This window comes from Coturnix japonica, chromosome 24 (genome assembly GCF_054131305.1).
Source record: "Coturnix japonica strain WE chromosome 24, WE-NBRP24, whole genome shotgun sequence".
Lineage (NCBI taxonomy): Eukaryota > Metazoa > Chordata > Aves > Galliformes > Phasianidae > Coturnix > Coturnix japonica.
Window position 1 is genome coordinate 1212639 of NC_140686.1, and position 25640 is coordinate 1238278.

Genomic DNA, 25640 nt, shown 5'->3' on the forward strand with positions numbered 1-25640 from the left:
TGGGGCTGGGAATGCAGATATGGGTCACACTTAAGGGGCCGGGGATGTAGTTATGGGCCACACTTATGGGGCTGAAGACGCAGTTATGGGTCTGGGGTCCCACTTATGGGTCTGAGGACCTACTTATGGGGCTGGAGCCTCACTTATGGGTCACACTTATGGGGCTGGGGACTCAGATATGGGGCTAGGGATGCAGTTATAGGTCACACTTATGGGGCTGGAGACCCTCTTATTAAGCTGGGGAGGCACTTACGGGGCTGTGTTCCCAGTTATGGGGCTGGGGTCCCCATTGGCCCCTATGGGGTCACACTTATGAGGCTGGGGACATCTCCAAGTCTTTAGGGTCTCAGTTATGGGGTTGGGGTTACAGTTATGGGGCTGGGGATGCAGTTATGGGGCTGGGGTCCCCATTGGCCCCTATGGGGTCACACTTATGGGTCTGGAGCCTCACTTATGGCTCTGGAGCCTCACTTATGGGGCTGGAGTCCCACTTATGGGACTGGATTCACACTTAGGAACTCAGTTATGCTGTTTGGGGTCCCACTTATGGGTCTGGACACCCACTTATGGGGCTGGGGCCATCTCCAAGTCTATAGTTATGGTGTTTTGGGTCATACTTATGGGTCTGTGTTCCCACTTATGGGGCTGGGGTCCCCATTGGCCCCTATGGGGTCACACTTATGGGTCTGTGTTCCCACTTATAGGGCTGGGGTCCCCACTGTTTTTTATGGGGTCACACTTATGGGGCTGGGGATGAAGTTATGGGGCTGGAACCACACTTATGGGTCACATTTATGATGCTGGGGACATCTCAAAATTTTTATAGGGTCTCAGTTAGGGGGCTTTGGGTGACACTTATGGGGCTAGGGTCCCGATTGGCTCCTATGGGGTCACACTTATTGGTTTGGAGCCTCTCTTATGGGTCACACTTTATGGGGCTGCGGAGGTACTTATGGGGTTTGGGGTATCACTTTTGGGGCTAGAATCATACTTATGGGGTTTGGGGTCACACTTATGGGTCTGTGTTCCCACTTATGGGGCTGGGGTCCCCGTTGACCCCTATGGGGTCCCACTTATGGGTCACACTCACCTTGTTGCTTGCCAGCCTTCCCGTTGTCATTGGGGTGAATGAGGCCCCATATAAATGGGGTTTGTGGTCACACTTATGGGTCTGTGTTCACACTTATGGGTCTAGGGACCCACTTATGGGTCTGGAGCCTCACTAATGGGTCTGGAGACCTCTCCAAATCTATAGTTATGGGGTTGGGGCCACACTTATGGGTCTGTGTTCACACTTATGGGGCTGGAGACCCACTTATGGGGCTGGGGACATCTCCAAGTCTATAGTTATGGGGCTGTGGCCACACTTATGGGTCTGAGGACCCACTTATGGGGCTGGAGCCTCACTTACGGGTCACACTTATGGGTCTGGGGCCCACATTGGCCCCTATGGGGTCACACTTACGGGGCTAGAATCACAGTTATGTGGTTTTGGGTCACACTTATGATTCTGGGGACCCACTTATGGGTCTGGATCCTCACTTATGGGTCTGTGTTCCCATTTATGGGGCTGGGGTCCCCATTGGACCCTATGGGGTCATACTTATGGGTCGCACTTACCTTGTTGCTTGCCGGCCTTCCCGTTGTCATTGGGATGAATGAGGTCCTATATAAAGGCCTTGATGGACTCATCACCCCGATAATGGAGCAGGCAATAGAGCAGGATGGCCCTAGAGATGGTGACTTGCGGAATCAAACCCCATAACCACCAAGTAGTTATAAAGCAGGTATGTTTAATGAGTGATGCACACACACCCTGGTGCAAGTGGGGTAGCTCCACCTCACTTGCACACCGTCAGGAGAAAGCGTGCAACAGATACAGGCTGAACTAATACATCATCAGTAGTTGGCAGGAATTGGGATACATATTCACTGCATTCCTCAGACCCCATTAGCATACAGTCCCTCCCCCCTTACACATGTGTAGTGAGTTGTGGGGGTGGTGGTGGGATGAAGGCTCATCATCTTCCTCACCGTAAACTTTCGACCCTTCAGGAGGGGCACCCCCCAACCTGGTTCCAGCTGCTCTGTGGACATCTAATCACCACACTGTTCTCGGGCTGTTCCACCCTGATCTTCATGGCCTTCATCCCCTTCTTTTCTCAAGCTTAGCGTCTGTAATTCCCCCTCTCTCAGCTCCCCCTTAACATAAAGTATCTATCTGTAACTACCCTTTGCCTTAGTGAGGCCCCCTTTCCCTTTCTGTAGCAAAGTGTTCCCTTTTCATCTACTATGGGGTCCCTTTTCACTATTCACTGACACTTCATGATGGATGGGCAAGGAAGATGAGGAAAGGCTGCTGCCCTTTGTGAGAGTGCACTGAGCTCTGCCTGGGGATGGCAGAGGAGCCAGCTGAGAACTGATGGAAAAGGCACAAAGAGGAGAGCGGCAGATTCTGTTCCTTGCTTCCTGATCAGGAAGAACAAGAGGAGGAGGACAGGCAGGAATCTGAGTTACAGCTCAGATGGAATTGTCTTCAGACTGCCTGCTATGGTGCAGTGTTTTGGTTCTAAGAGAAAACCATTGATAACACTCTGATGTTTACAGCTGCTGCTAAGCAGTGTTGTATGGAGCCAAGGCCATGGTCAGTGGAGGGCACATGGAGCTGGGAGGGAACAGAGTGAGGACAGCTGACTGAAAGTGGCCAAAGGGACGTTCTCTATCAGCTGACAGCAAGCAGAAATTGTATTGAAAGGGGTGGGAGTTCATCTCAGTCTCTTCACTGCCCAGAGCCCAGCTGAGCATCAGTCTGGTGGTGCTGAGCAAGTGTTTGTGCATCAGTTGTTACATACAATTCCATATCAACGGATATATAGTGATAACTACTACTCCTCTCCTTTTGTCTCTCTTAGTAAATTGCTTTGTTACAACCCATACGATGTACTTTTTTTTCCCAGTTCTCATCCCCATCCCACTGGGAATGGGGCAGTGCACTGAGCACTGTGTGCTGCTGAGCCACATGTGGGGTTCAACAACCACCATCATTTTGGTGCCTGATGTGATTCTCCAAGGGTTGAGATAACAGCACATCTGTCCAGATCGAGATAACACAGGGCTTTGTGGGAGCTGGAGAACTGCTGGCCATGATGCTGATAGTTTCCCTGTTTGTGGAGCTTGCTGAGTCCTCTCATGAAGCTGCATTGCACAGCTCCTTGCTTGCTGCTTGTTTTCCCTGCTGCATTATTTGTCAACTCGGGATGCTGGATTAGGGTATTTATTTTGCTATGCTGTTTGACCTTGATTTGTATCATGATAAAATTGGCAGCTGACAAATGAAATTTTGTGCACAGTCAGCTCTGTGGTCATCTTTGGGTTTTGGAAGTAATACTGTTGGTATGATTAGGAATTACACATTTGACATTGACTTCTCTGGGAGCCCGGGGGTGTTCAAGGTGTGACTGGATATTGTGTTGTGCTATTGGTAATAGGTGAACGGTTGGACTGGATGATCTTTTAGGCCTTTTCTAACCTTGGTGGTTCTAGGATTCTAGGATTGAGGTTAAACAATTATTCAGGAATATCAGTGAGAGATCTGCCCCAAGGTGAGAAGGCTCTGCATGGCAGGGGGTATGGGACGGTCTGGGCAGCTGCCTGGAGAGGTGGGCACCCCCAGGGCTTTGGAACTTCATCTCTGAGCAACTGCAGGATCCTGAGAACCTGGTAGAATATTGGGGGCAGGTCTGCTGTGGCTCTGGTAATTCCCCAAAAAACACACATGACTGCAGTGTGCCAGATCCAGAGAGCTGGACATGCTGACAGTGTTGCGACCTCTGCAACTCCTGGCACAGACCCTGCAGCAGTACAAGTTTTTGCCACGTGTCTTGCAGTTGTTCCAAGCTGTAGGACAGACCCCGCTGTCACTCCACCCCTCATAATGAGCTCTGCAGTCACTCCTGCTACAGGTCCTGTAGCTGTTCCAGGTATGGTAATAAGAAAATCCTACAAATTCTTCCCATGGGAGGTGCACTGTGCCAGGAGGTTCAGCCCTGTGGTCACTCCAACCCCTCCAATGAGCCCAGTGGCTGCTCCAACTTTGTCACATGTCCTGTAGTGGTTCCAGCTCTGGCAATGAACTCTGTGGTTGCTTCAACTCCAGCAACAGCCTGAAAGTCAGTACAGCTCCTACAGTGAACCCTCTGGCTGTTAAAACCCCTGAAACTAGTCCTGGACTTGCAAACAGATATGCATGTTTATTAGTATCTGTGCATATATGTTTGCAACTGCGTATGTTGTATATGTGTGAAAATATAATAAATATATTATACATTTGTCATAATTATTATTCTTTTTCTTTTTCTCTTTTTCTCAACCCATAAACTTTAAACCACAGCACTTCCCCGAGACGCTTACGGGTCTCCTTGGGACTATTCAATTTGATCTGGTCACACACTGAAGAGCAATAGAAGATCTCGAGGTTTTCTCAGGGAGAAGCTCCTCGGGTATATTCCTTACACCAGCTTTGGAAGAGGCCTCCCTCCAGTTCTCTGGTCCTACTCTAAAGCAGCTCTCTTGTTATGGCAGTGCCAGCAAGGAGACCAGCTCTGACAGGCCTGTTCATATTGCCGGCTACTGACTGCAGCACTGGATTGCTGATGTAGAGGCAACAGTACAGTCGTGAGACACACAAGACCTTCAGGACTGCACAAATGAGAGGGCTCGAGAGCACTGTGGTGGTGTAAAGAGATCAGAAATGAAAAGAGCACGTTGAGCTGCTGTCTGTGGCTGTACCTCCCCAAATCCAGACAAAGTAGGAAAACAGAAAACCTAAGCAAATGTCTTTTTTGAAAACATTTCAGGTATTTTCAAACGTATTCAGGGAATCCGGTTACATGTTTACATGAGCTCTTGGAGTGAAAAAATGGAAATTAGGTAGGAAAGAAGTGTAATACATTTTTATTTATGAGTTCAATATTCTTTTTTTTTTTTTTTTACGTTGCTATATCTCACGTAATCAAACAACCAAAGATGCATAGAACATAAAGAACCATCACTGGGAATCCTATGAGGAAGTTGTGCATTTTATGGAAGCTGGAATAGTGATAATTGCAACACCTTCCTGAGAGCGTGCTTGATCTCCCTGTTCCTCATGCTGTAGATAACAGGGTTCAGTGATGGAGGAATGACTGAGTACAGAAGTGCCACTGTCAGATCCAGGAGTGGGGAGGAAATGGTCGGGGGCTTCAGGTAGGCAAAAAAGCCAGTGCTGAGAAATAGGGAGACCACGGCCAGGTGAGGGAGGCATGTGGAGAAGGCTTTGTGCCGTCCTTGCTCAGAGGGTATCCTCAGCACGGCCATGAAGATCTGCACATACGACACTACTATGAAAACGAAGCAGCCAAATACTAAACTGATACTAAAATTGAGAAACACAGTTTCCCTGAGATTTGATTCTGAGCAGGAGAGTATGAGGATCTGGGGGATTTCACAGAAAAACTGTTTCGCTACATTGCCTTGGCAGAGAGGCAGTGAAAACGTACTGGCAGTGTGCAGCAGGGAATTGAGAACCCCAGCGCCCCAGGCAGCTGCTGCCATGGTGGCACAAGCTCTGCTGTCCATCAAGGTCCCGTAGTGCAGGGGCTTGCAGATGGCAACGTAGCGGTCATAGGACATGAAGAGCTGTGCAGCACATCCTGCGTAGGAAATGGCCCTGGTGTCCCAGAGGGCGTTGGCCATGGCTTTGGGGAGAGTGGTGGAGATGCAGCCCAGGTCGAGGAGGGCCAGGTTGAGGAGGAAGAAGTACATGGGGGTGTGCAGGCGGCGGTCGCAGGCTACGGCTGTGCTGATGAGGCCGTTGCCCAGGAGGGCAGCCAGGTAGATGCCCAGCAAGAGCCAGAAGTGCAGGAGCTGCAGCTGCCACGTGTCTGCCAACGGCAGCAGGAGGAACTCACTGATGGAGCTGCTGTTGGGCATCTGCTGTTGTTGGGCTTGGAGTCCTGTTCAGAGCGCAGAAGATAATGACAAGTCCAGACCATTCTCTGAGGCATTCCTCTTGCTATACTATGAAATGTTTTCATTCTCCTACAACAGTGTACATTTAGCACCATTACATGCATTTAATTTCATGTCGTTCAGCATTCCTTAAGCAGAAGCAGCATATGGAGCTCTGACCTTCCTCTTATTTTCTTATCCCTTCTCCCTGGATATTTTCATCTGTTTCATGTCTCATATATTTACCCCAAGTGCTCTTAGAGCCCCATACTCCAGCTTCTGCGTCGTTCAGTTTCCGTTAGAAAATGCTGCCTGTTTGTAGGATAAGTGAATTATTCATGCCTACAGAAAATGATGATAATTCCATCCTTCGAGAAAGGGGAGACTGAAAGCGCATCATGTGTGAATGTTCACAAAACAAGCAATTGATCGACAAAAAATTCTCAGAACCCCTATTGCCCCTTTTAGATTTCTGACTCCAAACCTCTTTGCCTCAGAACAGGAAATGGAAACCCCCTGCCTTGGCTCTCCTCTTGCAAAGTACCCTCAGAAACATTCAGTTGTGCAGTGGAGCTGTGATCCCCTGCCCCAGGCAGCAGCTGTGGCAGCACAAGACCTGCCGGGGGGCTCCTTCCCCCCACACGTCTCCCCGCAGCGCCCTGGGCAGCTCCCCGGGCAGGCTGAGTGCTGAGCCTGGCAGGCGGCAGAGTCCCATACCCGGCACACAGCCCCTGGGGCACAGCAGGGACCCTGCTCTGCAGGACAGCCCTGGGCACCTGCCTGCAGCCCCGGCTGCACAGCCTGCAGCCGTGCTGGGACATGCAGCCCTCAAGGCTGTGTTCTGACACTGCAGTACAGAAGCCCTCAGCTGGAGCAGAAGGCTTTTAACACAGTAAAGAAACATGCAGTGCCTACATCCAGATCTGCTATGGGATATCCCAAATTAAGTTAACCCTCTGTGAAAAGCAGCTCACGGTCTGCAGTGTGACTTACCTTGTCATGGTCTCTCCTGCAGAGAGCACGCAGCCTGCTCACACTACACACATCCTGGAAGCTCTCTCCAGTTTCTCTCCTCTGCTTCTTTCAGCTGCAGGCTGTGCTGTGAACAAGAGCTGCTCCTGGGCACAGCTGTCTCTCTGCAGCTCTGCCCACATTTATGAGCTCCCTGTGTCCCAGGAGCCCAGCCCAGCTCAGCAACAGATGATGTCATTTTTATCCTTCCCACTCATCTTTCCTGACATGTCCCTGGGTCCTCACAGCCAACAGCTCCTGAAAGACATCAGCATCATGACTGTGCGATGAAATTCTCTCAATTAACCACCACATGTCCAGTGGTCAGTGACTGATTGGAGACATATGGGGAGTGCTCCCACAGATCGTTTGATGAGGGCACCCAGACAAGGGAGGTGAGGTTTGGACTTTCCCTGTGCAGGACAGTGATCCAGCTGAGGCAGTGCAGGAGTCTCATCCCTTGACAGAAATCCTGGAGCTGAAATGGGATTCAGCTCCCTAAACACCCACAGGACCTGGGATTCCTCTGGTTCCGTTCAGAAGTGCACAAGGAGTTGCCTGCATGTGAGCTCCTGCTCTGAGTCCTCGGTCCTTCAGCCGGGAAGCAGCTGCTCACACACAGACACTGTGTGATGCCCACCATGCCTGGGCTGCTCCTGATGTGTGCCAGTGCTTGTAAACCGTGTGGGAAATCCCTGAGATAGACACCTTTTTCCTGGGCATCAGCTGAGGGCCAGAGACGCGATAGCCCTGGCTGTCTGGTGAATTCACATGCAGCTGCAAAAGCAGCACAGGGCCTTCAGCAAAGCCATGCCTATGGTGTGTCCGTGCTGCTACGTCACCTCCAAGACCCACAATCGCTCTAATGTCTGTGTGCCACCTTCTGCACACTGATACCATAGATGAGCTATCCAGTCCAGCTATGTCCAGTGATGATTTTCAATTAGGATGATTACTTCTGTGGTTTTGCACTAATGCAAACACCAACGCACAATAAGCTAGAAATCTTGGTAGAGCTGCAGGCCTGAGCTCCTGTTTGGACCATGGGAACACAGTTTAATGGCTTCCACAACTGCACTGTAGCGCAAGGGGGATACAGAGTTTTTAGGATGGATGGGCGAGGAGTCAAGGAAGGGCGACTGCCCTCTGTGAGAGTGCACTGAGCTCTGCCTTGGGAAGGAAGAGCAGCCATGTCAGAGCTAATGGAAATGGCAAACAGAGGAGACCATCAGTGTCTGTTCCTGGCTTCTTGATCATAGAGAGCAATTGGAAGGTGCCCTCTGCAGACAGATGGGTTTAACATGTTGTCAGGCCATTGTCCTCTTTGGGAGCCTTTTTCACTCCAGTATCTGCTGCAGGGACAGCACAGCAGGGCATGTGCCATCCAGCAGATCCGTGGAGAGCACAGATGGGAGATTCTTGACCAAGCTGTGGAGGAACCAAAGTGGAGAGATTCTCTGCTGGATCTCATGCTCTCCAGCATGGAAGGTCTGGTGGGAATTCTAAAGGTCAAAGGGGCATCAGGCCAAGTGCAAGATGCTCATGTATCTCTTTTTATTTATTTATTTATTTATTTTGAAGGTGTAAGCTTAGAAGATGTTCATAAATGTCAATAAAATTGAGACAAAGGATTGAAGACAAAGATCAAAATCAATGAGAACGTGTTAACCCTTCTCAACATGAGAAATTCTCATGAGTCTTCTTCCATTTTAAGTTGTAAATATGAATCTTTGAGGTGATTTGATGTCCTTTTTTCCTTTTTTTTTTTTTCTTGTTCTTTTTCTGAAACTACGATGTTTTCCAGAATTGTTTTTGCTGGGCACAAATGCCTTCAGGTTCAGAGACACAGACAGTGGTGCCAGTGCCAATGACCTGTGACTATAGCCTGGCGCCTGCCGCTGATTTTCCCTGCTGCCTATTTGATGTCCCTCATCCTCCAGGTGTCTCCAGCTCTCCTAAATAAATGGCCATGGTTAAGGGCATGTTTTCAGCAGGCCATTTAGACACACGCTCCTATCACAGCCTGCCAGATTTCCCCATCCCTTGTCTTTGTTCAGTCAGACACCTCCCAATTATCGGTCTGATTTCTGACTTTTAGGGGGATGACTCAAGTTTGCTCCATCTCACCAAAGTCTGATGGACTGTGTTGTCAACTCCTTCACCGTGATTCTATCCCTTCCTATCTTTTCATTTTCTCTTTCTTTTTCTTTTGCTATGTCGTTTTCTTCTCCTTTTCCTTTTAATTTTCCTTTTCCTTTCATTCTTTATCTTTCTTTTTTTTTTTTTCTTTTTCTCTTTCTCTTTCTCTCTTTTTAATTTTTCATGCTCAGTGTGTGAAATACTCACAATTCCTGTTCAATTTTACGTTGATACCTCCCAACTCCCTGGCTGATCTATCCCAGGGAGATTACTGGAATTTTCTCCATTCCTCAAAAATCTGTTGTCAAGTCCTTCACTGTGATTCTATCTATCCCATCCTATCTGTGTCTAACTCATTTCTTGTGCAAATATTCCCTATGAAAGATAAACCTCAATAGAAGCAGCTTGGACGTGGCATGCAATTGATCACTGTGTTTTTCTGTTCATTCAGTTGCATCACCTTTCCTTCTGTTTGTTGGCCATAAATAAAGAGAAATCTTTCTTTTTCTGTGTGCAGCTGGTTCTCTGTGGAAAGCCAGTGGGAGTTGGTACAAAGGAGGTTTAACACTGAGCGGGTGACGGCAGAGGAGAAGAGTGATGTGAGGAAAAGTGATGCAAGTCCCATGGGGCCAATGAGAGTAGAAGAGGGGTGGGGAGGTTGAGGAGGAACTTTGTCCACACAGCAACAGAATAGAACTCATTGGGGACATTCTGCATTGACATCAGTTGCAAAGTGCTTCTTTAACTTCTTGTATAAAACAAACTATAAATAAACAGACATTAAATGCATTTTGGATTCTTGCTCTTTAAGCTCTCTCCATTTTGCTGAACACGTTCTGAAAACCTGAAGAAGACAACAGGAAGGCACAAGGCACAAGAGGCTCTTTAGTTTATAATGGGCCCCAGGGTGCATATGGTGCTGAGTCCATCAACCTCCAGTGCAGAGAGAAGTTTGCATAAAGTACTTGGCAAGACAAAGTCAGAAGTAACAGTGAAGTTTCTTGGAGTATTAATGGGCCCACTGAGGGCCATTAGCAAGCAAGCTTCCCAAGGGACTAGTTAGAGCAGATAATTGGAAGCCATGACTCCAGTCAGGCAAAGGCACTGGCATGGTGGCTCTGATGCTAAGAAAATCCTCCTTTGTCTTAAAAAGCAAACAGGACAAGCCCTGATTCCCAGACCCTTGGCATGGAGATCCTGTCTCTCATGTTGGCTCAGGGCACTTCCTGTGGCAGTGAGTTGGAAATCTATATGATGTTAAGTGAAAGACATGGGAAGGGAAGATCCCAGGCTCTGCATGTGTTGCAGAAATGCTGTCAAGTTCATAACCCACATGTGCCCTGTGTCTCATCACAGGATGTGGGATGTGAGAAGGGCCCCGTCTGAACAAGCAGTCAATCCCAATGTAACTCTGAATCTCTGATCTCTCAGTTCCAGTGCCCTCCTGTGCACACTCTCCCATAGTTTGATGCACTTTATCTTCTGCGGTGCCCAGAAGTGCACCCAGTGCTCCAGGTGAGGCTGCAGCAGCGCAGAGCAGAGGGAGACAATCCTTTCCCTTACCCAGATAGCAATAAATTGTTTGATGCACTTTAGGGGAGCATTGGCCTTCCTGGCTGTCTGGGCACACTGCTGACTCACATTCAATTTGATGCTGACCAGGACCCCCACCCCAATCCTTTTCAGTCAGACCACCCTCCAATGTCCCATATCCAGTCAGTGTGTATGTCCAGTGTTGCCCCTACCAAAATGCACAATCAGGCACTTGTTCTTGTAATGCTTTATGCACTTGGTGCTTAGTACCAACTGGTACCCATTTCTCTGACTTGTCCACATCTCTCTGCAAGTTCTCTCCACCCTCAGTGGAGGCAACAGCACCTCCTCATCTGGTCTCATCAGCAAACTTGCTCAGAACATCTTCTAGTCCTGCATGCAAGTCATCCACAAAAACATGAAAGAGAAGTGGCCCTAAAATGGAGCCCTGGGGAACCCTGACAATGACCAGCTACCTGCCTGATGAAACACAATTACTATAGTCTGTTTGGCCTGACATATTGGCCAACTGTTCACCCACCACATTCCGTTTCTGTCTAGCCGTATGCAGGACATTCTGCCCAGAAGGGTGCTGTGAGTAGTCTCAAAAACTCTACTGAAATCCTCAGGGATAACATCAGCTGGCTTCCCTTGGTCAGCTAAATGGATAATCATGTCATAAAGGAATCAGAAGTTAAACAGGACCTTCCCCTCGGGAACTTGCATTGGCTGCAACCAATGACAGAATTGTCCTTCAGCTGTTTGTCCATAACTCCCACCATCATTTTCTCCATACTTTTACCAGGCACTGGAGTGAGACTGACAAGTCCGTAATTGCCCGTGTCATCTTTCTTGCTCTTCCTTACAATGAGACAACATTTGCCAGCTTCCCATCAACTGGTATGACCCTAGACTTATTTAGATGCAATTGAAATGAGAGCCCAGAGCATACTAAGGTGTCATCATTGCAAGAACGTAGATGTGCCATAGCTTTGCAATGCCTTGAACTCTGGAGTATGCCACAGATGGAGCATAGAGAAAGACGGGCCTCTTCTATTGGTAAGCAGAATAACACTGCATGATACATGGGGACTTTGTCTCTGCTCTGTGATGCTCTGCTTGCAGGGAAAGGTGCAGGGGGTTGCTCTCATGTCAGTGCTCAAATCTGAGGTGTGGGGTCAAAGAGAAGAGACCAGGCTCTTTTCAGCAGTCTGTGGAGACAAGACAAGGGGAAATGGTCAGAAACTGGAGAATAGGAAGTTCTGCACAAATGTGTGCAGGAAAATCTTTACAGTGAGGGTGACAGAGCCCTGGAACAGGCTGCACAAGGGGTTGGGGAGTCCCTTTCTCCGGAGGTATTCAAGACCAGCCTGGACTCCTACCTGTGTGCCTACCTGGTGTTCCCCAGGGGTCTGTGCTGGGGCCTGTCCTCTTCAGAACCTTTACTGATGACCTGGATGAGGTCATTGAGTGCATCCTATGTAGGTTTGCAAACTACAACAAATTAGCTGGGAGTGTAGATCTGCCTGAAGTTACCAAGGCCCTACTGAGGGATCTGGACAGGCTGGAGAGCTGGGATGAAGCCAATGGGATGAGGTTCACCAAGACCAGATGCCAAGTCCTGAACTTTGGGACCTGGAATGGACTGCCCAGGGGGGTGGTGGATTCACCGACCCTAGAGGCGTTCAAAGAATGATTGGACGTTGTGTTGATGGACATGGTTTAGTGGGAGCTATTGGTGATAGGTGAACAGCTGGACTGAATGATCTTTTAAATCTTTTCCAAACTTGGTGATTCTATGAGTCTATGATTCTATGATATCCTGTACTTGTATGAGTGCCCTCTTTGAGCAAACACTCTCTGAGAGGCCTCACCACATGTCAGGAATTAGTCACTGACCACTAGAAATCTGGTGTTAAATTCAACAGATTTCAAAGCACAGTCATGATGCTGTTGACTTTCAGGAACTGTTGGCCATGATGATGCAGGGAAATCTCAGGGGAGACAAGTGGGAAGGATAAAAATGACATCCTCTACTGCTCAGCTGGGTTGGGCTCCTAAAACACAGGGAGCTCATAAAAGTGGGCAGAGACGTAGAGAGACAGCTGTGCCCAGGAGCAGCTCTTGTGCACAGCACAGCCTGCAGGTGACAGAAAGAGAGGAGAGAAATTGGAGTGAGCTTACAAGATATGTACTGTGTGAGCGGGCTGTGAGCTCTATGAAGGAGCATTGCTCACAGACCACAACACGGTAAGGCTCATGCAGTAGGCAATGCAGCTGCTTTTAATAGAGGGTTAACAAAATATGCAACATTCCATAGCAGATTGGCTGCAGGTAATGCATCTTTCTTTACTGTGGAAAAAGCCTTCTGGTCCAGCTGAGGGCTTCCGTGCTGCAGCATAAGAGCTACGGGGTGTGTGTGGGGGGGGGAGCTGCATGTCCCAGCACGGCTGCAGGCTGTGCAGCCGGGGCTGCAGGCGGGTGCCCAGGGCGGTCCTGCAGAGCAGGGTCCCTGCTGTGCCCCAGGGGCTGTGTGCCGGGTATGGGACTCTGCCGCCTGCCAGGCTCAGCACTCAGCCTGCCCGGGGAGCTGCCCAGGGCGCTGCGGGGAGACGTGTGGTGTGGGGGGAAGGAGCCCCCCGGCAGGGCTTGTGCTGCCACAGCTGCTGCCTGGGGCAGGGGGATCACAGATCTATTGCACAGCTCTGTTTCCTAGGGCCCTTGGAAGAGGAGATCCAGGGCAGGGGATTTCCATTTCCTGTTCTGAGGAAAAACGAATTGTAGGCAGAAAGTGGCAGTCACACTTCAGAGAATTATTCATCAGTCAGTTGCTTGTTTTGTAAAATTCACACATGTTGTGCTTCCAGTCTCCCATTTTTTGTAGGATGGAAACAATATTAATTATCATCATTTTCTGTAGGTATGAATAATTCACTTTAGCTGCAAACAGGTAACTTTTTCTAACTGAATTTAAATGGCACAGAGGCTGCTTTTGGGGCGCTAAGAGCAGTTGGGATAAAGACATGAGACAGGAAACAGATGAAAATATCCAGGGAGACAGGATGAGGTAAGTAAGTAAGAGGAATGGTTAGAGCTCCAAATGCTGATTCTGCCTACGGAATGCTGAAATTTATGATATTAAATGCAAGTAATGGTGCTAAATGTATACTGTTGTAGGAGAATGAAAACATTTCATAGTATAGCAGGAGGAGTGTCTCTGAGAATGGTCGTGACTTGTCATTATCTTCTGCACTCTGAGCAGGACTCCAAGCCCAACAACAGCAGATGCCCAACAGCAGCTCCATCAGCGAGTTCCTCCTGCTGCCATTGGGAGACACGCGGCAGCTGCAGCTCCTGCACTTCTAGCTCTTGCTGGGCATCTACCTGGCTGCCCTCCTGGGCAACGGCCTCATCAGCACAGCCGTAGCCTGCGACCGCCGCCTGCACACCCCCATGTACTTCTTCCTCCTCAACCTGGCCCTCCTCGACCTGGGCTGCATCTCCACCACTCTCCCCAAAGCCATGGCCAACGCCCTCTGGGACACCAGGACCATATCCTACGCAGGATGTGCTGCACAGCTCTTTTTCTTTCTCTTCTTCATCTCAGCAGAGTTGTCCCTTCTCACCATCATGTCCTATGACCGCTACATTGCCATCTGCAAGCCCCTGCACTACGGGACCTTGATGGACAGCAGAGCTTGTGCCACCATGGCAGCAGCTGCCTGGGGCACTGGGGTTCTCAATTCCCTGCTGCACACTGCCAGTACGTTTTCACTGCCTCTCTGCCAAGGCAATGTAGTGAAACAGTTTTTCTGTGAAATCCCCCAGATCCTCAAGCTCTCCTGCTCAGAATCAAATCTCAGGGAAATTGTGTTTCTCATTTTTAGTGTCATTTTAGCCTTTGGCTGCTTTGTTTTCATAGTGGTGTCCTATGTGCTGATCTTCCTGGCAGTGCTGAGGATGCCCTGTGAGCAGGGACGGCACAAAGCCTTCTCCACGTGCCTCCCTCACCTGGCTGTGGTCTCCCTGTTTCTCAGCACTGGCTTTTTTGCCTACCTGAAGCCCCCCTCCATTTCCTACCCACTCCTGGATCTGACAGTGGCACTTCTGTACGCAGTGGTTCCTCCAACACTGAACCCTATTATCTACAGCATGAGGAACAGGGAGATCAAGCACGCTCTCAGGAAGGTGTTGCAATACACACTATTCCAGCTTCCATAAAATGCACAACTTCCTCATAGGATTCCCAGTGATGGTTCTTTATGTTTTATGCATCTTTGTCTGTTTGATTATGTAAGATATAGCAACGTGAGAAATAATGTTATTGAACTTATTTATAAAAATGTATTTCACTTCTTTCCTACCTAATTTCCATTTTCTCACTCCATTAGCTCATGTAAACATGTAACCAGATTTTCCGAATACGTTATAAGATGCCTAAAATGTTTCAAAATAGACTTTTACTTAGCTTTTTTTTTTGTTTGTTTTTTCCTACTTTGTCTGGATTTGGGGAGGTACAGCCGCAGACATCAGCTCAATGTGCTCTTCTCATTTCTGATGTCTTTACACTGACACAGTGCTCTCAAGTCCTCTCATTTGTGCAGGCCTGAAGGTCTTGTGGGTCTCATGACAGTCTTGTTGCTTCTACAGCAGCAATCCAGGGCTGCAGTCAGTAGCTGCCAATATGAACGGCTGTGTCAGAGCTGATCTCTTTGCTGGCAGTGCCATAACATGAAGGCCCTTTCAGAGCAGGCCCAGAGAACTGGAGGCCTCTTCCAAAGCTGGTGTTAGGAATATACCTCAGGAGCTGCTCCCTGAGAAGTCCTCAAGATCTTCTATTTCTCTTCAGTGCGTGACCGGATCAAATTGAATAATCCCAAGGAGACCCGTAACCGTCTCGGGGCAGTGCTGTGGTTTAAATTTTATGGGTTGAGACAAAGAGAAAAAGAAAAGGATAATAATTATGACAAATGTATTTATACATATATAATATATTTAGTGTATTTTCACACATATACAACATATGCAGTTGCAAACATTTATGAACTAATCCCTATGTTTAGCTGTTTGCAAGTCCAGGACTAGTTGCAGGGGTTTTAACAGCCATAGGCTTCACTGTAGGAACTGAAGAGACTGTCGGGCAGTTGCAGGAGTTGGAGTAACTGCAGAGGTCATTGCCAGAGCTGGAATCACCACAGGACATGGGACTGAAGTTTTAGCAGCCACTGGGCTCATTGGTAGGTTTAGAGTGACCACAGGGTTGTTCCTCCTGGCACAGCGCACCACACCTGAGAGGCATTTGTTTCATTTTCTTATAGCAAAACTTAGAACAGCTACAGGACCTGTAGCAGGAGTGACTGCAGAGCTCATTATGAGGGGTGGAGTGACAGCAGGATCTGTCACAGAGCATGGAGACACTACAGGGCATGTAGCAAAACCTTGGAACTGCTTCAAGGTCTGTGCCAGGAGTTGCAGAGGCTGCAGCACTGTCAGCATTTCCAGCTCTCTGGATCTGGCACACTGCAGTCATCTGTGTTTCTTGGGGAATTACCAGAACCACAGCAGACCTGTCCCCAATATTCTACCAGGTTCACAGGATCCTGCAGTTGCTCAGAGATGAAGTTCCAAAGCCCTGGGGGTGCCCACCTCTCCAGGCAGCTGCCAAGACGGTCCCACACCCCCTGCCATGCAGAGCCTTCTCACCTTGGGGCAGATCTCTCACTGATATTCCTGAATAATGTTTAACCTCAATCCTAGAATCCTAGTACCACCAAGGTTAGAAAAGGCCTAAAAGATCATCCAGTCCAACCGTTCACCTATTACCAATAGCTCCCACTAAACCATGTCCCTCAACACAATATCCAGTCAGTCCTTGAATAGCCCTGGGCTCCCAGAGAAGTCAATGTCAAATGTGTAATTCCTAATCATACCAACAATATTACTTCCAAAAACCAAAGATGACCACAGAGCTGACTGTGCACAAAATTTCATTTGTCAGCTGCCAATTTTATCATGATACAAATCAAGGTCAAAAAGCATAGCAAAATAAATACCCTAATCCAGCATCCAGAGTTGACAAATAATGCAGCAGGGAAAACAAGCAGCAAGCAAGGAGCTGTGCAATGCAGCTTCATGAGAAGACTCAGCAAGCTCCACAAACAGGGAAACTATCAGCGTCATGGCCAGCAGTTCTCCAGCTCCCACAAAGCCCTGTGTTATCTCACTCTGGACAGTTGTGCTGTTATCTCAACCCTTGGAGCCTCACATCAGGCACCAAAATGATGGTGGTTGTTGAACCCAACATGTGGCTCAGCAGCACACAGTGCTTTGTGCACTGCCCCATTCCCAGTCGGATGGGGAACAGAACTGGGAAAAAAAAGTACATCGTGTGGGTTGTAACAAAGCAATTTACTAAGAGAGATAAAATGAGAGGAGTAATAGTTATCACTATATATCTGTTGATATGGAATCGTATGTAACAAGTGATGCACAAGCTCTTGCTCAGCACCACCAGTCTGATGCCCAGCTGGGCTCTGGGCAGTGAAGAGACTGAGATGAACTCCCATCCCTTTCAATACATTTTCTGCTTGCTGTCAGGTGATAGAGAACGTCCCTTTGGCCACTTTCAGTCAGCTGTCCTCACTGTTCCCTCCCAGCTCCATGTGCCCTCCACTGACCATGGCCTTGGCTCCTTACAACACTTCTTAGCAGCAGCTGTAAACATCAGAGTGTTATCAGTGGTTTACTCCTAGAACCAAAACACTGCACCATAGCAGGCAGTCTGAAGACAATTCCATCTGAGCTGTAACTCAGATTCCTGCCTGTCCTCCTCCTCTTGTTCTTCCTGATCAGGAAGCAAGGAACAGAATCTGCCGCTCTCCTCTTTGTGCCTTTTCCATCAGTTCTCAGCTGGCTCCTCTGCCATCCCCAGGCAGAGCTCAGTGCACTCTCACAAAGGGCAGCAGCCTTTCCTCATCTTCCTTGCCCATCCATCATGAAGTGTCAGTGAATAGTGAAAACGGACCCCATAGTAGATGAAAAGGGAACACTTTGCTACAGAAAGGGAAAGGGGGCCTCACTAAGGCAAAGGGTAGTTACAGATAGATAGTTTATGTTAAGGGGGGTATTTATTTTGCTTATTGGAGAGAGGGTGAATAGCAGACACTAAGCTTGAGAAAACAAGGGGATGAAGGCCATGAAGATCAGGGTGGAACAGCCTGAGAACAGCGTGGTGATTAGATGTCCACAGAGCAACTGGAACCAGGTTGGGGGGTGCCCCTCCTGAAGGGTCGAAAGTTTACGGGGAGGAAGATGATGAGCCTTCATCCCACGAGCACCCCCACAACTCACTACACATGCATAAAGGGGGAGGGACTGCATGCTAATGGGGTCTGAGGAATGTAATGAATATGTATCCCAATTCCTGCAAACTATTGATGATGTATTAGTTCAGCCTATAACTGTTGCACGCTTTCTCCTGACGGTGTGCAAGTGAGGTGGAGCTACCCCCCTTGCACCAGGGTGTGTGTGCATCACTCATTAAACATACCTGCTTTATAACTACTTGGCGGTTATGGGGTTTGATTCCGCAAGTCACCATCTCTAGGGCCATCCTGCTCTATTGCCTGCTCCATTATCAGGTGATGAGTCCATCAAGGCCTTTATATGGGACCTCATTCATCCCAATGACAACGGGAAGGCCGGCAAGCAACAAGGTAAGTGCGACCCATAAGTGTGACCCCATAGGGACTAATGGGGACCCCAGCCCCATAAGTGGGAACACAGACCCATAAGTGAGGATCCAGACCCATAAGTGGGTCCCCAGAATCATAAGTGTGACCCAAAACCACATAACTATTATTCTATCCCTGTAAGTGTGGCCCCATAGGGGCCAATGTGGGCCCCAGACCCATAAGTGTGACCCGTAAGTGAGGCTCCAGCCCCATAAGTGGGTCCTCAGACCCATAAGTGTGGCCACAGCCCCATAACTATAGACTTGGAGATGTCCCCAGCCCCATAAGTGGGTCTCCAGCCCCATAAGTGTGAACACAGACCCATAAGTGTGGCCCCAACCCCATAACTATAGATTTGGAGAGGTCTCCAGACCCATTAGTGAGGCTCCAGACCCATAAGTGGGTCCCTAGACCCATAAGTGTGAACACAGACCCATAAGTGTGACCACAAACCCCATTTATATGGGGCCTCATTCACCCCAATGAAAACGGGAAGTCCGGCAAGCAACAAGGTGAGTGCGACCCATAAGTGGGACCCCATAGGGGTCAATGGGGACCCCAGCCCCATAAGTGGGAACACAGACCCATAATTGTGACCCCAAACCCCATAAGTACGATTCTAGCCCCATAAGTGATACCCCAAACCCCATGTGCCTCCGCAGCCCCATAAAGTGTGACCCATAAGAGAGGCTCCAAACCCATAAGTGTGACCCCATAGGGGCCAATGGGGACCCTAGCCTTATAAGTGTCACCCAAAGCCCCCTAACCGAGACCCTATGAAACTTTGAGATGTCCCCAGCCTCATAAATGTGAGCCATAAGTGTTGCTCCAGCCCCATAACTTCATCCCCAGCCTCATAAGTGTGACCCCATAAAGGCCAGTGGGGACCCCAGCCCCATAAGTGGGAACACAGACCCATATGTATGTCCCAAAACACCATAACTATAGACTTGGAGATGTCCCCAGCCCCATAAGTGGGTGTCCAGACCCATAATTGGGACCCAAATCCCCATAACTGAGTTCCTTAGTGTGAATCCATCCCCATAAGTGGAACTCCAGCCCCATAAGTGAGGCTCCAGACCCATAAGTGAGGCTCCAGACCCATAAGTGTGAACCCATAGGGGCCAATGGGGACCCCAGCCCCATAACTGGGAACACAGACCCATAAGTGTGACCCATAAGTGCCTCCCCAGCCCCATAAGTGCGTCCCCAACCCCATCAGTGTGACCTCATAGAAGCCAATGGAGACCCCAGCCCCATAAGTCCATCCCTAGCCGCATAAGTGTGACCCAAAACCCCATAACCGAATCTTCAGCCTGATAACTGTGTCCCCAGCCCCATAACTATAGACTTAGAGATGTTCCCAGCCCCATAAGTGTGACCCATAAGTGGATCCCCAGGCCCATAAGTGGGTCCCCAGCCCCATAAGTGTTACCCATAACTGAGTCCCCAGCCCCATAAGTGGGAACACAGCCCCATAAGTGCCTCCCCAGCCCCATAAGTGTGACTCACAAGTGAGGCTCCAGCCCCATAAGTGTGACCCATAACTACATCCCCATCCCCATAACTGAGTCCCCAGCCCCATAAGTGGGTCTCCAGCCCCATAAGTGTGACCCATAAGTGTGGCTCCAGCCCCATAACTTCATCCCCAGCCCCATAAGTGTGACCCCATAAAGGCCAGTGGGGACCCCAGCCCCAGAAGTGGGAACACAGACCCATAAGTATGTCCCAAAACACCATAACTATAGACTTGGAGATGTCCCCAGCCCCATAAGTGGGTGTCCAGACCCATAATTGGGACCCAAAACCCCATAACTGAGTTCCTAAGTGTGAATCCATCCCCATAAGTGGGACTCCAGCCCCATAAGTGAGGCTCCAGACCCATAAGTGAGGCTCCAGACCCATAAGTGTGACCCCATAGGGGCCAATGGGGACCCCAGCCCCATAACTGGGAACACAGACCCATAAGTGTGACCCATAAGTGCCTCCCCAGCCCCATAAGTGCGTCCCCAACCCCATCAGTGTGACCTCATAGAAGCCAATGGAGACCCCAGCCCCATAAGTCCATCCCTAGCCGCATAAGTGTGACCCAAAACCCCATAACCGAATCTTCAGCCTGATAACTGTGTCCCCAGCCCCATAACTATAGACTTAGAGATGTTCCCAGCCCCAGAAGTGTGACCCATAAGTGCATCCCCAGGCCCATAAGTGGGTCCCCAGCCCCATAAGTGTTACCCATAACTGAGTCCCCAGCCCCATAAGTGGGAACACAGCCCCATAAGTGCCTCCCCAGCCCCATAAGTGTGACTCACAAGTGAGGCTCCAGCCCCATAAGTGTGACCCATAACTACATCCCCATCCCCATAACTGAGTCCCCAGCCCCATAAGTGGGTCCCCAGCCCCAGAAGTGTGACCCCATAGGGGCCAAATGGGGACCCCAGCCCCATAAGTGGTTCCCCAGCCCCATAAATGTGTCCCCAGCCCCGTAAGTGTGACCCCATAACTACATCCCCAGCCCCATAAGTGGGAACACAGCCCCATAAGTGCCTCCCCAGCCTCATAAGTGTATCACCAGACCCAAAAGTGTGTTCCATAAGTGAGGCTCCAGCCCCATAAGTGTGACCCCAACCCCATAATCGTGTTCCTAAGTGCCTCCCCAGCCCCATAAGTGTTACCCATAACTACATCCCCAGCCACATAAGTGGGAACACAGCCCCATAACTGCGTCTCTAGCCCCATAAGTGGGTCTCCAGCCCCATAAGTGTGACCTATAACTGCATCCCAAGCCCCATATCTGAGTCCCCTGCTCCATAAGTGTGACCCGGGCCCCATAAGTGTGACCCATAAGTGAGGCTCCAGACCCATAAGTGGGTCCTCAGACCCATAAGTGGGACCCCAGACCCATAACTGCGTCTTCAGCCCCATAAGTGTGGCCCATAACTACATCCCCAGCCCCTTAAGTGTGACCCATATCTGCATTCCCAGCCCCATAAGTGTGACCCGTAACTGCATCTCCAGCCCAATAACTGAGTCCCCAGCCCCATAAGTGTGTCCCCAGACCCATAAGTGCATCCTCAGCCCCATAAGTGTGACCAGTAAGTGTAACCCCATAGGGACCAAGGGGGACCCCAGCCCCATAAGTGTGACCCCAGCCCCAAAAGTGTGACCCATAAGTGCCTCCCCAGCCTCTGCAACTCTTGGCACAGACCCTGCAGCAGCTCCAAGGTTTTGCTACACGTTCTGCACTTACTCTCCACACTCTGGACAGATCCCGCTGTCACTCCACCCCTCATAATGAGCTCTGCAGTCACTCCTGCTACGGGTCCTGTATCTGTTCCATGTATTGCTATAAGAAAATGAAACAAATTCCTCCCAAGGGAGGTGCACTGTGCCAGGAGGTTCAGCCCTGTGGTCACTCCAACTCCTCCAATGAGCCCAGTGGCTGCTCCAACTTCGTCACATGTCCTGTGGTGGTTCCAGCTCTGGCAATGAACTCTGAGGTCGCTTCAACTCCAGCAACATCCTGAAAGTCAGTACAGCTCCTACAGTGAACCCTCTGGCTGTTAAAACCCCTGCAACTACTCCTGGACTTGCACACAGATAAACATACGGATTAGTTCATATATGATTGCAACTGCATATGTTGTATACGTGTGAAAATACACTAAATGTATTATATATGTATAAATACATTTGTTATAATTAATATCTTTTTCTTTTTCTCTTTATCTCAACCCATAAAATTTAAACCACAGCACTGCCCCAAGTCTCTTACTGATCTCCTTGGGACTATTCAGTTTATCTGGTCACACACTGAAGAGCACAAGAAGATCTTGAGGATTTCTCAGGGAGCAGCTCCTGAGGTATATTCCTTACACCAGCAATGGAAGAGGCCTCCCTCCAGTTCTCTGGTCCTACTCTAAAGCAGCTCTCTTGTTATGGCAGTGCCAGCAAGGAGACCAGCTCTGACACAGCCGTTCATATTGCCGGCTACTGACTGCAGCACTGGATTGCTGCTGTAGAGGCAACAGGACTGTCATGAGACACACAAGACCTTCAGGACTGCACAAATGAGAGGGCTCGAGAGCACTGTGTCAGTGTAAAGAGATCAGAAATGAAAAGAGCACGTTGAGCTGCTGTCTGTGGCTGTACCTCCCCAAATCCAGACAAAGTAAGAAGAAAGAAAACCTAAGCAAATGTCTTTTTTGAAAACATTTTAGGTATCTTCAAACGTATTCAGGGAATCTGGTTACATGTTTACATGAGCTCTTGGAGTGAAAAAATGGAAATTAGGTAGGAAAGAAGTGTAATACATTTTTATTTATGAGTTCAATTTTAATTTTTTTTTTTTACGTTGCTATATCTCACGTAATCAAACAACCAAAGATGCATAGAACATAAAGAACCATCACTGGGAATCCTATGAGGAAGATGTGCATTTTATGGAAGCTGGAACAGTGATAATTGCAACACCTTCCAGAGAGCGTGCTTGATCTCCCTGTTCCTCATGCTGTAGATAACAGGGTTCAGTGTTGGAGGAACCACTGCGTACAGAAGTGCCACTGCCAGATCCAGGAGTGGGGAGGAAATGGTCGGCGGCTTCAGGTAGGCAAAAGCGCCAGTGCTGACAACTAGGGAGACCACGGCCAGGTGAGGGAGGCATGTGGAGAAGGCTTTGTGCCGTCCCTGCTCACAGGGCATCCTCAGCACAGCCATGAAGATCTGCACGTAGGACACCACTATGAAAACAAAGCAGCCAATGCCTAAACTCACACCAAAAAAGAGAAACACAACTTCCCTGAGATTTGATTCTGAGCAGGAGAGTTTGAGGATCTGGGGGATTTCACAGAAAAACTGGTTGACAACATTGCCTTGGCAGAGAGGCAGTGAAAACGTACTGGCAGTGTGCAGCAGGGAATAGAGAACCCCAGTGCCCCAGGCAGCTGCTGCCATGGTGGCACAAGCTCTGCTGTCCATCAAGGTCCCGTAGTGCAAGGGCTTGCAGATGGCAACATAGCGGTCATAGGACATGATGGTGAGAAGGGAATACTCTGCTGAGAGGAAGAAGAGAAAGAAAAAGAGCTGTGCAGCACATCCTGTGTAGGAGATGGCCCTGGTGTCCCAGAGGGCGTTGGCCATGGCTTTGGGGAGAGTGGTGGAGATGCAGCCCAGGTCGAGGAGGGCCAGGTTGAGGAGGAAGAAGTACATAGGGGTGTGCAGGCGGCGGTCGCAGGCTACGGCTGTGCTGATGAGGCCGTTGCCCAGGAGGGCAGCCAGGTAGATGCCCAGGAAGAGCCAGAAGTGCAGGAGCTGCAGCTGCCGCGTGTCTGCCAACGGCAGCAGGAGGAACTCGCTGATGGAGCTGCTGTTGGGCATCTGCTGTTCCTGGGCTTGGAGTCCTGTTCAGAGTGCAGAAGATAATGACAAGTCCAGACCACTCTCTGAGGCATTCCTCTTGCTATACTATGAAATGTATTTATTCTCCTACAACAGTGTACATTTAGCACCATTACCTGCATTTAATTTCATGTTGTTCAGGATTCTTTAAGCAGAAGCAGCATATGGAGCTCTAACCTTCCTCTTCTTTTCTTATCCCTCCTCCCTGGATATTTTCATGTGCTTCATGTCTCAAATCTTTAACCCAACTGCTCTTAGAGCCCCAAAAACAGCCTCTGTGCCATTCAGTGTGAATCCTAAAAAACTGCCTGTTTGCAGATTAAGTGAATTATCCATGTCTACTGAAGATTAAGATTCCCTGAGAACAGGAAAAGGAATCCCCCTGCCTTAGCTATCCTCAAACGAAACACCATCACAAACATACTGTTGTGCAGTGGAGCTGTGATCCCCTGCCCCAGGCAGTAGCTGTGGCAGCACAAGCCCTGCCGGGGGGCTCCTACCCCCCACACCTCTCCCCGCAGCGCCCTGGGCAGCTCCCCGGGCAGGCTGAGTGCTGAGCCTGGCAGGCGGCAGAGTCCCATACCCGGCACACAGCCCCTGGGGCACAGCAGGGACCCTGCTCTGCAGGACAGCCCTGGGCACCCGCCTGCAGCCCCGGCTGCACAGCCTGCAGCCGTGCTGGGACATGCAGCTCCCCCCCCCCCACACACCCCGTAGCTCTTATGCTGCAGCACAGAAGCCCTCAGCTGGACCAGAAGGCTTTTCCCACAGTAAAGAAACATACATTACCTGCAGCCAATCTGCTATGGAATGTCGCATATTTTGTTAACCCTCTATTAAAAGCAGCTGCATTGCCTACTGCATGAGACTTACCGTGTTGTGGTCTGTGAGCAATGCTCCTTCATAGAGCACACAGCCCGCTCACACAGTACATATCTTGTAAGCTCACTCCAATTTCTCTCCTCTCTTTTTGTCACCTGCAGGCTGTGCTGTGCACAAGAGCTGCTCCTGGGCACAGCTGTCTCTCTACATCTCTGCCCACTTTTATGAGCTCCCAGTGTTTTAGGAGCCCAACCCAGCTGAGCAGTAGAGGATGTCATTTTTATCCTTCCCACTTGTCTCCCCTGAGATTTCCCTACATCATCATGGCCAGCAGTTTCTGAATGTCAACAGCATCATGACTGTGCTTTGGAATCTGTTGAATTTAACAACAGATTTCATGTGATCAGTGACAAATTCCTGACATGTGGTGAAGCCTCTCAGAGAGTGTTTGCTAAAGCAAAAAGGAGCACACAGACAGGGACAGGATACCATAGAATCATAGAAACACCATGGTTGGAAATGACCTAAAAGTTCATCCAGTCCAGCTGTTCACCTATCACCAATAGCTCCCACTAAACCATGGCCCTCAACACAACGTCCAGTGATTCCTGGAACACCTCCAGGGTCGGTGAATCCACCCCCACCCTTGGCAGTCCATGCCAGGTCCCAAAGTTCAGGACGTGGCATTTGGTCTTGGTGAAACTCATCCCATTGGCTTCAGCCCAGATCTCCAGCCTGTCCAGATCCTTCAGTAGGTCCTTGCTAATGACAGACAGGTCCACACTCCCAGCCAATTTGGTGAAATCAGCAAACCTACATAGGATGCACTCAGTGCCCTCATCCAGGTCATCAATAAAAATATTGAAGAGGACAGGCCCCAGCACAGACCCCCGGGGAACACCAGGTAGGCACACAGGTGGGCGTCCAGGCGGGTCTTGAATATCTCCAGTGAAGGATACAACACAACCCCCTCTGGTAGCCTGTTCCAGTGCTCCATCACCCTCACCATAAAGAAGT

The 25640-nt window shown here is 49.4% G+C and overlaps 2 protein-coding genes across 2 annotated transcripts; both read right to left on the bottom strand.

The window, feature by feature from the left end:
* Nucleotides 1–5079: 5079 nt before the first annotated feature.
* On the bottom strand, nucleotides 5080–5670 carry LOC146756943 (olfactory receptor 14J1-like). Its single transcript, XM_085523275.1, has one exon. The coding sequence runs from the start codon at nucleotides 5668–5670 to the stop codon at nucleotides 5080–5082; it is 591 nt and encodes a 196-aa protein (XP_085379401.1).
* Nucleotides 5671–22844: 17174 nt separating this feature from the next.
* Nucleotides 22845–23586, bottom strand: LOC146756944 (olfactory receptor 14C36-like). The gene has a single exon (XM_085523276.1). The coding sequence runs from the start codon at nucleotides 23541–23543 to the stop codon at nucleotides 22845–22847; it is 699 nt and encodes a 232-aa protein (XP_085379402.1). The 5' UTR covers nucleotides 23544–23586.
* Between the last annotated feature and the right edge of the window lie 2054 nt (nucleotides 23587–25640).

Coding starts and splice junctions, on each gene's coding strand:
- LOC146756943 (XM_085523275.1), bottom strand. CDS start 5,670: ATGTCCTATGACCGCTACGTTGCCATCTGCAAGCCCCTGCACTACGGG.
- LOC146756944 (XM_085523276.1), bottom strand. CDS start 23,543: ATGGCCAACGCCCTCTGGGACACCAGGGCCATCTCCTACACAGGATGT.